This window comes from Condylostylus longicornis, unplaced genomic scaffold (assembly GCF_029603195.1).
Source record: "Condylostylus longicornis isolate FDR11 unplaced genomic scaffold, ASM2960319v2 ptg000048l, whole genome shotgun sequence".
NCBI classification, from domain to species: domain Eukaryota; kingdom Metazoa; phylum Arthropoda; class Insecta; order Diptera; family Dolichopodidae; genus Condylostylus; species Condylostylus longicornis.
In genome coordinates this window covers 11,636,750-11,653,442 of record NW_026578017.1, presented here as the reverse complement: position 1 = coordinate 11,653,442, position 16,693 = coordinate 11,636,750, and the positions used below count along the sequence as shown (strand labels likewise).

General features: G+C 26.2%; 1 protein-coding gene across 2 annotated transcripts in view; it reads left to right on the top strand.

Annotated features, from left to right (window-relative positions):
- LOC129611029 (GTP-binding protein Di-Ras2) overlaps window positions 1-16,693 on the top strand; it is a 134,652-nt gene that overhangs the window by 101,227 nt on the left and 16,732 nt on the right. For both annotated transcript variants that reach the window (XM_055523939.1, XM_055523938.1), the window contains exons 3-4: window positions 1,404-1,571; window positions 2,022-2,131. In XM_055523939.1, the coding sequence (XP_055379914.1) occupies window positions 1,404-1,571; window positions 2,022-2,131 (278 nt within the window). The remainder of the gene's footprint in view (window positions 1-1,403; window positions 1,572-2,021; window positions 2,132-16,693) is intronic.

Below are 16,693 nucleotides of genomic sequence, written 5' to 3'. Positions count from 1 at the left end.
ATGTTATTCCTTTTCCATTTTTTTCATGACTCTTTCAATTTTATTTTGGCCTCATCCGAAATATATGCAATCTTTTTAAATATGTCAGTATATGAATGAAATTAATTTAAGTACAGTGCTTTTAATTAGAATGTTAATAACTAGATTTTATGTCCACTTGTTGAAGGGAAAAGGACTAGTGTACAAACCATTGGTCTCACCTATCTTAATTTTTTCTTGCTGCAATGAAAACAAATAAAATTTATTTATCAGTTTATCTTTTAACAATTGGACACTATTTTGTACTATAAGCAATTCAAAAGGCAATAATATTTCAGTTAAAAATGAAAGTCCATTATCTTTAATTTTTTTTTGACTTTAAGCAAAGTTAAACCATAATAATAATACTTTATCGTAAGAAAAATAAATATATATTTATGAGTGTAAAAAAGTGTTTTATACGGGTATATTAAACATTAAATAAAAAAAAAATGAAAAGTGCGAAATACCCAAAAGGAATATAAAAGTTAAAATGTTAAACCCATAAAAAATTCGTATTCAAATTTATGCTTTAAAGAAAAGAGGGTATAAAAATTAAAAATGAAGTTTTATTTATAAGTAGATAAATGAGAATAAAAAAAAAGACTCAAAAAAATTGAAAAGATAATTATTATTAACTTTTATACTCTTCATTATCCCATCGTCATTAACATGAAATCGGACATTGTCATCATTAATTTTAAAAAATCATTACCCTCTTTAAAAATTCCTTTTCTTTAAATTTTATCCATTATTTTATTATTATTTTTTGAAATGTAAAATTATCTACATTTTATTGGAATATGATTTTTACTGCATCTTTAACAATTAAAATAATTTTTACCATTTTTCAGAAATTAATTTAAAACTTTATTTTATTAAGAAGTCTTATAAGAGAACGCATGCTGTAGGTATGTACTTACAAGGATTATATCTATAGTAAAGAGTGTTATAAAGAACTACCTGTTAATATAGAAAACACAAGTAGTATAATAAAAACTAACTTTTATATACATATATCTTTGTATATAAATATTGTGATCGTTGAATAAGTACTCCTCAATTAATTCTTTCTCATAAACTGTTCTAAATAGTCAGAAATCGATAATATTGCCGTACATGTCTATATTCCCAGAAAGAAAGCTGTCTTTATGTACATGTTTATTGTGTTATGTACATTTTTACAGGACGAAATGAAATAAAATATTTTTAACGTTTATAATAATTATTTTTAATTATGTTTTGTACATAGTAAATAAGGCAGGAGAAGTTTTTTTATAAATACTCTCGTAATATGAATATTATATAACATGGTGTTAAACTACATTTTTTATTTAATTTATGTATGTATGTTTACAAATAACAAAATAAAATTAAAATTATAGGTAGACATACTTGATACATCGGGTGATATGCAATTTCCTGCAATGCGACGATTATCAATAGCTACAGCACATGCATTTCTATTAGTTTATGCAACAACATCAGCCCAAAGTTTTCTTAGTGTTAAGCAATGTTTTGAAGAGATACGAGAGCAACGAGCTGATTTTCAAGTAAGATTATTTTTTTTTTTACGTATATACATTTTTTATTTTAACTATAACATTTAATTTTATTTCTTGTATTTATGGTTTTTAATTTTGTAACAGAAAATCATTCTTATTATTCTTCTCTTACATAAATCATAGTAAATTTATGTCCTTTTTCCGTTGGTCAAACAAAATAAAATACAAAGTGAAATACGATAACGTGTCAGGATATTTAGATTTTTTTTTTTTCAAACATTTAAAAAAATTTACATTCATGTAAAACAAAAAATAAAATATTTAAACTAATTGCCATTAAGTTTTTAAAAAAATGCTTAGCAATCTTTTTTTTAATTGTTTTTAAAAAAAAATTGTTTAGATAAATGAAATGCTCTGTTTTATTTTAATTCATAACAAAAAATTTTAAAAATCTCAAAATTTATTTTATAATTTTTATATTTTTTGTACCCTCGAAAGGATATTCCAATCGTAATAGCTGGTAATAAATCAGATTTGGCGCAAACACATAGAGAAGTTAAATTAGAAGAAGTTTCTGATTGGGTTTATTGTGAATTGCCGAAATTAAGGTAAGTTTTATTTATTTGTATACACAATGTGAATTTTTTTTATAATAAAGTGCATGTGGTTCTTCTTCCTCTTAAAATTTTCAAAGTATGTGTATAAAATATGACAACAAATTTTTCTAAACTAAAAGCACATTACATTTTGGTATGTAAATTTCTAAAAGCAATTTTTAATATTAATTCCTAATAAAAGAATTTTCAAAAAAAGGTCTAAAATAAATAGATCAGATGAACACAGAAAGCATAATAGATTCTATTAACACAATATCTTGTAAAATACAAAGAGTTTCAGACCCTATGAAACATTGTTAGAATTTTACGCAAATGAAATTTTTGTAAGAATTTGAAGAAATTTACATAACATTTCAATTTCTACTGCCGTTGTTTTGCTCAAATGAGTATCTTTCACAATAAATTAAAAATTTTATTATGAATTTAAACCTTTAATGAACAATATCGAAACCGTAATACACGTATCAAAATTTTCCAAGAACAACTAAAAATTTTTAATTATTATTAACGTTTATTTTATCATTTTTGCTATATACTTTTTGTTCACATATTAATAATTGAATGAGATTTAAATATAAAAGGATACAGATTCATTTTACAATGAAATTTCCGTCATTTCCGTTTAATTTAATTCTATTGAATGAAATTATATCCGAAATCATTAAAATTATTGAATTCTCTTAAATAATAATGAATAATTTATAAGAAAAAAAAATAGTTTACAAATATACATATTCATTTTATTGTATAGTTTTAATTTTTTATTTAATTGAAGGAGAGGTAAATAAATTTGCAATAACTAAAGAGTATGTATATAAAAAAATTTAATGAGTATTAATACATTAAATGTAATCGAATATGAAAATCCCCTGTTCTACTTTCACTTTTAGTCGAATTAAAAAAAATTGTTTATCCTTTAAAACCAGTGCTTAAAATACATTACCAAGCCCATTCCCAGCTCGGCCCATTTTCTTTTATTGCTCCTAAAAAATCGAACAATTAATTTCGTTTGGTTTATTTGATCCACGTTAAGACACAAGCTAATTTGAGAATACAGTTTTGTAAAATATTTCCCATAAATTTAAAAAAAATTTTATTTATATTGTTCAGATGAATTCTTAAAATGTCCTTGATTTATTTGTTATTCATAAATTAATCAGACTTTTTGTAAAAGCTCTTCCTTTAGAACAACACCCAATTTTTGTTATATTTAAATTATTTTATTATAAAATATTTTTTTCAATTTCTTTTATTTTATCCCATTGAAAGTTAAAAATACTTAATCGCCAAAAAATAAAAAATCTGATGTGGTCAGTTCATAACTTACTTACTATTTTAGTGAAAGTGTTACAGAACATTATGAAAAAGCGTTTCAAATACCGCATTCCATTTTTAAGCACGCTAGTAAGCATTTGGTTAACAACGTAAATTTGGCTCTTAGCAGAGTTTCGCTTTGTGCTATATGATTTCCTTGAAAAGTTAACCAGTTAGTTTCGGTAACAACCAGAACATAAATATTATGTTTCAAGAAATTCCATCAAAGTTTCAAATGTAGAAATGTTAAAAAATGTAAAATGGGCCCCCGAAAAAGGATGTAATTCCCCGAAATTGGTTCAACTTGAAACAGACACACCGACATTTCCCCAAAAACAGTTTCTTTACGCTTCACTACCATGGAAAAGTACGTTTCCACCGAAATTTCGAGATCCGAAATTTGATGCCATCACGTAACCTCCCTTATTGCATAAAATGCGGTAAGTAAAAACGAATTGAGGTGACCATATTCACTTTTTTTGACATTAATATCGTTTTTTTGTATGTTAATTTATTACTTTCAGATACTCTTAAAATATATTTTAACACTTGCAATTACATATATTTGGACTTGATATATGCACATGGTAGTGAATTATTGACAAAGGTGATATTGTTCTACAAAATAACTTCTTATTCCGGGAGACAAACGCAATTTCAACAAAAATGCATTTCTCCGTCACTAAGAAATGCCAATAAACTATTTTAAGCGAGATGTTGGTCAGTCCCCCTCGATTTAGGACTTATTCTTTGTACTTCTATCTCTTAGTTTTGGAATAAATTTAATGAAATTTTGTAACAATGTGAAAAACAAGAGCTATTATAAGTTATTTTCATAAAAATTAGCATTTTGTACTCTTTGGTTCTTGTGGAAATTAGGTTGCTCAAATCAATATACAAACAGAAAACTTTCTCATTCAACAATATTTTAGTTAAGATAAGAGTAAAATATTTACTTATAAAACAAAAATTTATTAGACTTATTTATATATCGTATGTACATTATTAAGTATAATATGTTCATTATAAAGTCTAACAAAACAAAAATTTTAAATTTAATTTCTTTTAAATACAATTAATTTGCCTTTCACAAAGCAGAATTGGTATTAAAATTTATATCGTCTTTGAAAACTTCTATCTCTCAAAACCAATTAGAGTTGCCTGTTCCCAATAATATTAAGATAAGATAAATTTACATTTAAATTGATATTTCACATATATTTGCAAAATTAGGAAAATTATGAACTTAATAACAAAACCTAATTTAGAATTAGTATTTATAATCCTCGTTGAGTTGAGTTGATCAATCCAAATTATGAATGAGTTTGTTTTATTTTATTTTATACATCAATATGTATTTGTATTGAATATGATAAACTTTCTGGGAAAGTTGTTTCCCTTTATTAAGAAAAAAACTTACATATATTCAAAATTATATTGTGTCCTAAAAAGGATAAACAAGGGGAAGAGTGAGCTGTGTCAACACGGGCAATACGGCGAAGCACCTGCTATGCGAGTGTGAGACTGTGGTCGGGCTAAGGATCGATTGCTTCGAACGGGGCTTTGTGACTCCTCAGAGGTCTTACTGAAGTATCTCAGTATAACATCCTGGGGTCAGTATAATGTATCTGGGGTTTTGGAATAGTGCTCATATAAATGGAAGGACAACCACAAAAAATCCTATGGATCGACGTGAGAAGAACCACCAGGCTATCGGTCCCTCTCTAAAACAAATAATTATTTTGTCAATTGATATAATTGACAGAAACTTGACATTTTATGCAATCCAACAACTTGTCACAGCTCATTTAAAATTTATGTAACATGGTTATTAAATTAACTATTTTCTTATCATTATTCAACTAATTTTCCGCTAAAAATTTTGAATTACCAAACACTTCCATATGAAACTTATTTCTGAAAAGATGGTGACCTTAAAGTATAATACATCCGTTCAGTGTTATTTAAAAACAAAAAAGAAAACAATTGTGATGGGGATCATCATTTGCCAATTATTCAATGTTACTTAACATTTAAATTTTAAATAATATAGAAAGAGCAGCAAAAAAAAAACTTTATATGTAAAAAGATTTGGTTTTTTATATGGGTATTTTTTTTTATCATTTAATGTCTTTTATTTTCCTCTTTAATTCTCTTGTTTAAAATTCTATACATTATTTAAAAGCGTATATGTAGCTGGATTATCGTGTTACTCAACCCAATTCAAATTGGTTTTATATAAGGATATTATATTAAAATTTATTTGGTTGCTTTATTCCCTTTCGGTCAATAGATCTTTAATGTACATATATAATTTTTTTTTTAGAAATTGTGCGGTTGTTTGTTTATATGTTATACGACTATAAATTGCAATGCAATTTCATAGAAATATGTACTTGTAGCAAAAGTTTATACGAATTTGAATTTTTCTATGAAAATTATAAAGAAAATACCATTGTTCAATATAAAATTTTTCGAATAAATGGTATACAAATTCAATATTTACTTTATTTCATAGAATTTTAATGGTATATACTTTCTCATAATATTTAATTATGGGAAAATTGAAGTAGAGTACACAAATTTAAATGAATTCGTAACAATATATAGGAAAAACCGACAGTTTGTTTGCTTAATTTAAAATCAGAATTGTTCTTGATTGACTTATATGAGTGTATGTAACCGTGTCTATTATAGAAATATTTTTTTTTGCAAAGACATACCATACCTTAAAAGTTGGTATATGCTTTCTCTATGTATTGGTTTATTTCAGATAAGATTTCAAAAACATGTTTTGCGAAATTTCAAAGTTGAAAATTTCTTAAAGATTTTTAAAATTCGATCCAAGGACTTTGAAAACTTAACGGCATCAATTAATTTCAATACTGAATCGAAATAAAATCAAAATAAATTAGAATGAAATAAGATCCAAATAATTAAAATCAATAATACAAGCATAATTTTGTAATTATACAAAAAACAACTGCCTACGCTGATTTCTGGAGGTCCTAATCATATTTCGAATTCAAATTCTCTAGACTAGAATATAACCCATATTTTTTCATATATTCATGTAAATGTGCTTCAATTTAGTCTGAAGTCATAATGGTAAAAAATATAAGACAACAATTTTTTCTGCAATTAAATCTCAAATTAGTTACATATATTTCTATTACAGAATTTCTATTAGTTACATATATGTGCGTTCACTCTGCTGCAATTTGAAATATTATGTACATTTAACTTAATTTAGTCGGATAAGATAAGAGAATTATGGAAAATTAATTTAGATTATGGTCTTTTGTATTAAACCATTTTAGAAGAACTTAAAGAGTAGAAGAAGTTTGTTAAACGTTTACTGCTTAAGAAAATTTTCAAAATGAAAATGTTGACTACTTCCAGTCATATTGTTTCCATAACTTTTAATTTAGATTTTTTTATTTTTAAACATAACCACAGCTCCATCGTTTCTATTTAAAAATAAAAGAATAATTGCGACTTACGAAACATTTTTTTTTGTTGAATAATTTTTTTATTTACTATTTATTTACAAACATAAGTAAATAATAAAAAATGCAATTTATATACAAATAAAAAACTTTTTTATTAAAAAAACTAAAAAAGCTGAATATGAAAAAAATAATCCAACATATAAAATTAAATTGTCCCTGCAGTACAAATAAATTAGAAACTAAATTTTTATTTAATGTCCTTGTAGAAGGATATCTCTATTTTATTTTTTCTATTATTATTTTGTGCATTGTTTTCATGCACGATTTAATAAAAATTCCATCCCTCGTACCTATAACTTTTTTTTTTCTATGTACATAGTTGCTTTCATTTTTCAAAAAATAGATGTCACTGCTCGAATTCAATGATATTTTTTGTATGCTTTTATTCGTTCTTTTTTTTTTAATTTTTTCATTTGTTTTGATGTCTTTTATGAAAAAACAAAATAATACTTACTTTAGGCAGTGTTGTTCAATAAATACAATACGATTTATTAAATTGAAATTAAGTACATTTTGTTGATTAACGTACATATTTGCTAATTGTTTAAGTGTGTGATTGTTAAATTTTTAAGAAAAACAGAGGAAACTTGCAATATTTTGCAAAAACAATTATTATTGGAATCAATGAACTGATTTACTTTTAAAATATAATTGTCCGGTTAAGTTGGCGTCAACTGCATTTTGAGTGGTCCATTAGAGAAGCCCCAAAATCAAATAAAACCGGAGGGTCAATGAAAATTATTTAGATGCAACAAATAACATGATCTTAGTGGCTGATAGACGGGGGTAAAACATGAAATTAACGCATTCCTAATTAACATTTTCGATGAATCAATGATAAACTAAATTTAGACAATAAAAGGTGCTCATTATATATGTATTTAGAAGTCGTATTCTGGAGACATTCAAACCATAATTTCTGGTTCCAAGTTAAATTTTTTCGTTTATAAAAGCTCCTCTATACATAAATTTTAAAATATTTAGTGCATATGATTATGTGCCATCTAATGATAATGAATATGACATTCTAGTAAACTGATTCGTTCATTTTTATAATATACCAACATGCAAATGCAACCTTTATGAAATTCTTATATCTATATAAACAATACATACTACAATATTGTATTTATGTACGAGTACGTGTATGCATGATACATTAAAATCATTCTTCATTACTTGTACCGGTGGTGGACAACAAAATGAAATATTCACTTTCTTTAATAATATGAATTTAAAGTTAAGAACATCAAGGAATTTATGGAATGAATTGAAATACCCATAATAACTTTAATGGAATTTCATGAGAAATAATTTTCTTTCATATACAAAATGAATTTGCGAAATTCTCTCTATATAATATTTTGTTGTATATACATATAATCTATATGATCTATATTTTCAATACAGGGTGGGATTGCAAATAAAAAAATCTGATGTTGTCAGCACATAACCGACCGCATTGTGTATTGTCTAGTTAAATGAAAGTGTTACAGAATATTATAAAAATGTCTGTTAAATACTTCTTTCCAATTTTTAGGACATTAGTAAGCTTATAATTAACATACTTAGAAAAATGTAAATTTGGCTCTTAGTAGAGTTTCGCTCTGTGCTACCCAAATTCCCTGAAATGCTCGCCAGTTAGTTTCGGTAACAACCAGAACTCAAATATCAAATTTCAAGAAATTCCATCAATTTGTTCTGTGGATATGGTGAAAAATGTAAAATCGGCCCGCAAATCAGTTCTCGAGTCCTGATCTTTCCAAAAAATTTATATGTTCATTGCTTTAATATTAGGAATTCATATATTAAATTTCAATGAAATCGGTTGATTATTTCTCTTTATATACACAAAAGTGTATGTTTGGCCCGTAGTAAACGTCTAGTTGCCGATGCCTGATTTCTTCCAAAACATACGAATTTTCGCGGACGGTCGACCTGAGCTTATATATAAAGTTTCAAGTAAATCGGTTGAATATTTTCTTCAAAATATTCAAAAATGTAAAACAGGCCCGCTAAAAAGTGCAGTTCCCGAGGCCTGATATATACCAAAAGTTGATCGATCCGTGCCATAGTGGAAACAAACTTACATATAAAATTTCATCAAAATCGATTCAGCCGAACTTGAGATACACGCGTGCACACACAGACCGACAGACCGACAGGTTGCTAAAAATAGTTTATTTACACTTCCCTACTATGGAGAAGTACGTTCCCACCGAAAACTCGATATGCAAAATTTCTTGCCATCACATAACCTACCTATTGTTTACACAATACGGTCGGTAAAAGTGTTGTATGATCTGATTTAGTCACCGCTTAAGAAACTAGAACATTGCAGCGGACGCCATTGAGTTATGGCGGACACATCCAAGACTTATGGCGCCTCCATTGTCATTGTGCCTTCAGTTTTAAAATTAATCCCTTAACTTAATTTTGTTAGTTGACATTTAATTTGCAATATTAACCAAATTTCCATTCCGTTTGAATACTAAGATTTCAAAATTATGTCTAAAAATGTTTGGAATCCAAACATAAAATTGTTTACTTGTTTAAATTTCGCAAAATTAAATAAAATCCTTTCCCTGTAAGAAAAGATTTCACATAAGCATTTTATGTCTCTGCCGCAATATAGAGCAGCTCATTACACGCATAAGTTTTTACTATATTTGAGCTTTCCCGATTCAATCTTTGAAGCACTATCTGTTATTCGTAATCCACCCTGTATACTCATACAACAAAATATTATACCAAAATAAGAATGAAATTAAAAAGATTACTCACTTCTCCTGCATTTTATTTTATGATATTAAAGAGAGTGTTATAACTCATTCAAAGTATTTACCTCGTAAGTCTTATGCTTTAATTTTTCATAGAATTTCTTTTTTTCTCTACTTTAACTCTATGCGATAACACGTTGTGTGTTATCATTTATATGAAGCAAATAAATAACGTTTATATTTATTGAGGGTTAATAGATACATTCATATATATATGTGTATATAATGGGTAAATACATATCTGTATGTAAGTATCTAAAGCAGTCACGTATTATCATTATGGGTTAGATGTTATTAAACCCATTCACATAAAATAATTGATTTTTTTTTCATCGTCAGTAATTGAAATTTAGGATAATAAACTTAGTGTTGAATTGAAGGAGAAATGTTTTAATTTATAACTTAAAGAGGACTCTACTATAAAATGCTATTATTGCTATTCTTTATTATAATTAAAATAATTATATAGTTTAGTCTGCAATTAAGATATCTTAAAATCCTGCAATAAATTGCTTAATAATTGCTTATTTGTTTTTGACCTGAAGGATTTCGTTCTTAAATTTTAATATAAAAGTAGCATGTAATTCATAATACATACATTACCTTTATTCTGTTAATCGCTCAGATGTAAGGATGATAATATGTTATATATCGTATCACGTCCCAAGTAAGAATTTCTGTTAAACAAATTTTGTAAAATCTGTAAAACAAAATTTTGTAATAGCAGCATTTGCAGTTGACTTGTAGTCCAAAAGATTTGTTATTTATATAAGTTATTTATGTATGTTCAAAAAACATTCAAAGTTTGAAAAAGAATATTGGCCGCACGTCTGTCTGTCTGTGAATTGATTTGTAAACCTTCTATAATCTATACTCTTTAAAATAGTAAGCCAAAATTTGGAATTCCTCGTTTCCTCAGCGTTTGCAAGAGGTTGAAGGGAATTGTGCTACTTTGCGAACTATTATTTATTTAATCCAAATTCAGTTATATATTAGAAACCTACATTTTTAAAGTAAACAAAAATGAAGTTTTCTGAGCTTTTTTGAATTGTTAAAGGAAAACAAATTTTATTGGTTGCATTTAAAAACAACATTCATAACAATAATTTACTTATAAATTTTTTTTACTATATGGCTACCAAAAAGTAAAATCCTGGATCATCCCGTCGGATGAAATCATATGTATCTGTAAAATGATTTAGACAATTACCATTTTTTTAAATAACTGATTTAATATGATAATAATATGATATTATCAGTATTGATATGAAGTATTGGTAATTAAGTTCATCTAAGAGAAGATATATTTGTCCATGAATATTAAAAATTATTCTGTTTATTAAAATTTATGAAAATAAAACACTCTCGTACTGTTTTGGTTTACTTTTTCGAATGCTTGAATATCCAAAACTTATGGAATAGAATTGCAACGTTGAGAATAATATTAGCGATTCAAACAAGCCTTTGCTTACATTAACTATAAATTCATAAAATTGAAAATTCATAAAATTTACGTCATTTAAAACCTATGTCCAAACACCTACCTTCAAAATTTTCAACCTTTTAATTAAGCAAATTAGGAAAACTTACAACACACACGTTATTAAAGTCATGAATTCAAATAGGTGTCGGTCTCATTATACACATTTCTTAATTAAAGACTATGTAAGAAAAATCCAAATACTTGATTTAAACGTGTCTAAAAATTTTTACTGCGGATTTATATAATTGGAGCTAAGAATTTCTGTAATTTTGCAAATTAAAAAATTCTTTGCATAAAATTTAATTTAAGTGATTGCATTTTGCACAATACAATAAAAATGTGTAGGAGTTCTAAACGTGAAACAAAATTTTAAAAAATTTTATTTAAATTTTTCTTTAAAATTTCTTTTTGAGAAAAATATTCTTATAAAATGTTTGCTATTTTATGGACATAGCAAAAATTGGAACAACAAATTAACAAATATTGGATACATATTTGAAAATCAAAAGCAATTCAAATTAATCAAAAATGCAACCATTTTCAAATATTGGCAATTGAAACGGAATCAACTTGAATTGTTATTAAAAAATAGTTGCCACGAAGATAGTTAATCTATTCAACAGTGTTCTTATTGAAAATTTATGAGATCTTTAATAAAAAAATAATTTATGTTAATCGCAACTTAAACATTGCGTTAACTTAACATAGATCAAACTCAAACCAAATCGCTTAAAGTAATCAACTTGGAAATATTAATCAAAGGTTAACCGTTCATAAAGAAGAATTAATCAACTCGTATCCAAGTCAAATTGTATTGAACGACAATTTATTTGTCATGTTGCTTCTGGGATTTTACTCATTTCATGAAAGATTTTATAATTCCATACTATAATACACCGTAATTATAATATTGTTAAATAAACAACAGCATCGTTACAGTCAATAGTAGTACAATTAAGTTTTTTCCGTGTTGCCAGCAAAAATTTAAAATTTCGATTAGTTTCAAAATGCAATTTCTTCATATATGTAGTTTATGACACTTCCTGTTAACAAAAATTTAGATTTATTAAGAGAAATGAAAAAGTATTTTGCAGTATAATTTGCGTATCTTTGAAATAGCCTAGAAAAATGAAGAAAAAATTTAACTTACTTCCGACATATTCACACCTTATGAATTTCGATTTGAATGGCATAAAATATAACGATTTTAATATGAATTTTTTTAAAAAATTTTATAAATCTCCATTTTTTTTTTATAGAAGTGTTAATAATTTCTACATATTTCATGAAACTCATTTTTTTTACTTTAACGAATACTACAAAAAAAAAAATTGTGTGTGAATTTGCAAATTAATGTCTCACAATCCATATTACACAAAAAAAAGTAAAAATTGGAATTATTTTTTGTTTTAATAGACCAGAGATGAGCAAAACGATAACTTAACAGCAATTCAGCAAAACTGCACTGAATGTGGTTTGTTATTTTTGTATTTTGATTTTCAGATAACCTAGATGACCTACAATTTTCAGAATACAAATTTGCTTTCATTTTATAGCGTGAAAAATTTTCGAATTCCATTACACGTTTCATAAAGTGTGTCAGACATGGGGTACCTACGGTTCGCTCAAATATGTAAACTTGCAAAAACCTTTCGAAATATTATTGAATTTAGGCCCCTGTATTTTCCAAATTCTTTAGGATTAAAATATTTTTTTATTTGTTCGAATAATTTTATTTGTTTTCAAAGTCTTTATGTGAAAAAAAAACACAAAAGCAAGATAGAACACCTCTATATTTCTGAAACATTTTCCGATTTTTGTTGGAACCATTATTTTGAAATTATAAAGTATTTCATAGTTCATATTCCTATAGCTATCTTTTACTCTTTGATGTGATCCATAATCCCGCAAAAGTTGCACATAGCTGGTACAGATGTAACAGACATATATGTACATGGATATATAATATGCGCATCCATTAATTTAGGGTGCCATTATTGCATTGCTGTACCGCAAAAAAAGTATTGCATTTCAGAAAATAAAACCAATGAAAATCATGCTTCAGGAAAATAAAAACAAAATAACTTTAATATATCTTATACTTTCACTCTGTCTGACCGTTGATTTTATGCCAATATTGCAAGCAAAATTCTCTCTGCTTGCAACAAAGTTCTTTTTTTCAGGCCAAGCTTTTAACTTCATAATTCTTATGTTTAAATGCAGCATAAAAATTTTGTTTTAAAATTGTCACTCTCGTACTTCAAGAATAGAAAACCCATTTTATAGAATTCAATAAATTCAACATATTTTACAATTTTTTATTAAAAATTGCATGGTACTCACTTTTCTTGCGATGAAATTTTACTAAGTACCTACTTAGAATTGAGATACGACCATGCTAACTTTCTAGTGTGGTTTAAAACCAAAAAGTGAAGTATTTCCTATGCTCTTAAAACCAAAATTCGTATACAAATTTTTGACTACACCAGTCCGAACTGATAAACACTACTCCATAATTTTAAAAAAACATCAAGTCTACAATTTCAACTGCGCTTTAAAAATGTCACAAGCTTACAAAAAATATACATATATTCAGTATGAAGCCAGTGCAGTAAGCACTTGCAAGAAATTTGCTTTTTGAAATGTATAATAATTTGCAAAAAACTTATTTTCCCCACACTCGTTAAAAAAATTGTTTTTGTAGAAAAAGCAACATTTGTTCCAATACAATTCTTATAAAAATTTATAAATTTATATGAAGAAGGATAACACATTTGGGTTTTACTCTTTTTTGCTTTTACCAGTTATTGTGTAAAATGTAAAAATCCGATATAGCACTAAAAACATGTATATGAATAAATTAAGTCACAATAAGGACACAAAAGATATTCGTTCGTGACTGTTGTTTTTTATGCAATTTATGTATTGGACCTGGCTATTATAAATGGATTTCCGTTATTTGTTGGTCAATAATGAAATGTTATATTTTTTGTCAAGGCTTTAATGTGATTTAACTTTTTTTTAATTGGTTTTTTTTAAAAAAAAATGGAAAAATACAAATAAATAAATAAATGAGGATCAATATTTGTACCAAAAGCCTCAGCTTACACCCTCAAATATACCACAAATTGTAAAGAATTTTCTTTTGAACATGGCTATAATTTTTTATGAATTTTATAATCACTTTTACAAAAAACGGAAAAACAAATAATGTGAAATTCGAGAATATTAATTTTATGTGTATTTTGGAGTTATTTAGTAGAATATGCATTAAAATTATTGGAGCAACATCTAAGGTTGTGTTACATTTTTTATTCGGAAACTGTTTTCGATTATGAACGCTTAAATGTCAGGCACTAAGAACAAATCGTTTCCAATGAATGCTGTAAACAAAATAAAATCAAATGAAGTATGCAGTGAAAAAGCGTTCTGTAAATAACGCGTTTGATAGACGAAAATGACAATTTGATCAAACAAAATACATCAATATTTATATCGTAAATTTTGCCTAAAATTTTGACTTGGAAATGATTATTTTATTCATCGCATGAAAAAATCATCGGGGATTATCTCTGTTCGCGAAAGAAAGGAATTATAACATTATCTTCTAGCAGAAATTTTGCTTCTACAAGGTATACCATACCGTGCAATGGCATTAAAATTTTATTTCATAAACTGTTGTTCGTTATGCCAATGAAAATAATTGCTAGAAAAAAGATTATGGATGATATGAGAACACTTGATTACACATAATTATATTTAGATACCTTCTGTATTGTTTATGCAAAAATTTCGACAAATTCCATATTGTTTAAAAAAAATTTTGAATGCAGAAAAGCATATGCAGAGACAAGTATATGCTAACGTCAAAACAAAAATTGGACAATTTGACAATTAAAATTATAAATTCGTTTGTAAATGTAAACACAATCCTTAGTAAACTTTTTAACATAAACTTTTAATGTAAATTTTTTAAACAAAATTTAGCCGCTGTTTAATGGTGGTTTAAAATCTGATTTTTTTAATATCTAGAAGCGAGGGATATTTTTGCAAAGTTCAATGTTTTCAGAATTTATGAAACCCATCTCACGCACTTCATTCATTTGTTACTGCTGCATATTTTGTTACTGTAATTGGGTAGTATTTCAAGCAAAATTTTTTAACATTTAATAGCCCCTGACATTATTCTTGCACATTAAGGTTTAATGTATTAATTAAGTAATGTTTTAAGCGCTTTTATTGAAAAATTGGTTTTTGACTTATCACATTGTCCTTCTGAATGGACAATATGTGTGTATACAAATAATAAATAATATTGTTCCGTATTTCTGAAACAGAAAAAAAATTTACATTTTTTAGCACAGTATGTGCTAAATATATGTACATTATGTACATATATTTACATTATGTACATAATGTACAATGAAACATATTTGTAATAGTTAAGAGAATTTGATTGAAATGAATAATGTGACACTTTATTAATATGGTTTTGTCGTGAAAACCAATGAAATTTGTCTCAATATGCATGTGTTCAATCTTATAAAAGAAGTGCCTTCCAAATTAAAATGGATTGATCAATTTCAATGCTAAAAGGCTTTTACATTCGATTTTCATAGATGTGATTGGATTTAAATGAAATGTTGAATAGTGTATAATAATTAATACTAATTAATTTGCAATATTAAGCAAAATTATGAAAAAAATTCTTCGAAAATGTTTCCAATATTCCAATATTATTCTTACAGTGAAGCTTATTTAAAGGTCACAACAACCAAGTAAATTTTGTTATTGCAATACTAGAATGAGAACTTTTCTGATTTTTTCTTTGAATTCTTACTTCACATATAATGTATTTTTTTTTTCTTAAATTTGCTCTTCGTTTGATAAAATGAAAATATGTAGCTGGCTAGCATTGTTTTAATTATACTATTCCCATAACAACTTACCTGTATCATCATACATGTGCGCACTTTCAACATCATTATATTTCGTACAACAGTATTTATACAATATTCGGAGAATGAAAACAGTAAATTGATATACGTATAGATATTTTGTTGGGGTTAATTAATGATTTGGGATTTCAGTGTTTCTGAATGTAAAAAACTCAATCACACAAAAACTTATTTTAGTATAGTAAAATAATATAGAAAATTATTTAACTTCAATAGGGTTGCCAATGTATATATGTAGTCCGATACCTTGTCTGTAATATTTAAGCTTACTTGTAAATAAATAAAGTTGGGTCAAATTGAAGTGAAATGCTGCTTCTAAAAGCAATCTACAACATACTAGTTTGAATTATTTAATTTCATTGATATACCAAATTGTATGTAAAAGTTTTGCATACATTTAGGATGAGTCAAAAAAAAATGGAGGTATGGTTGAATTGATTAGTTAAGCAAGTGAGTTAAGGAAAAATTTCCCGTTTGCGTTTTGCATTTTAAGAAATTTGAAAATC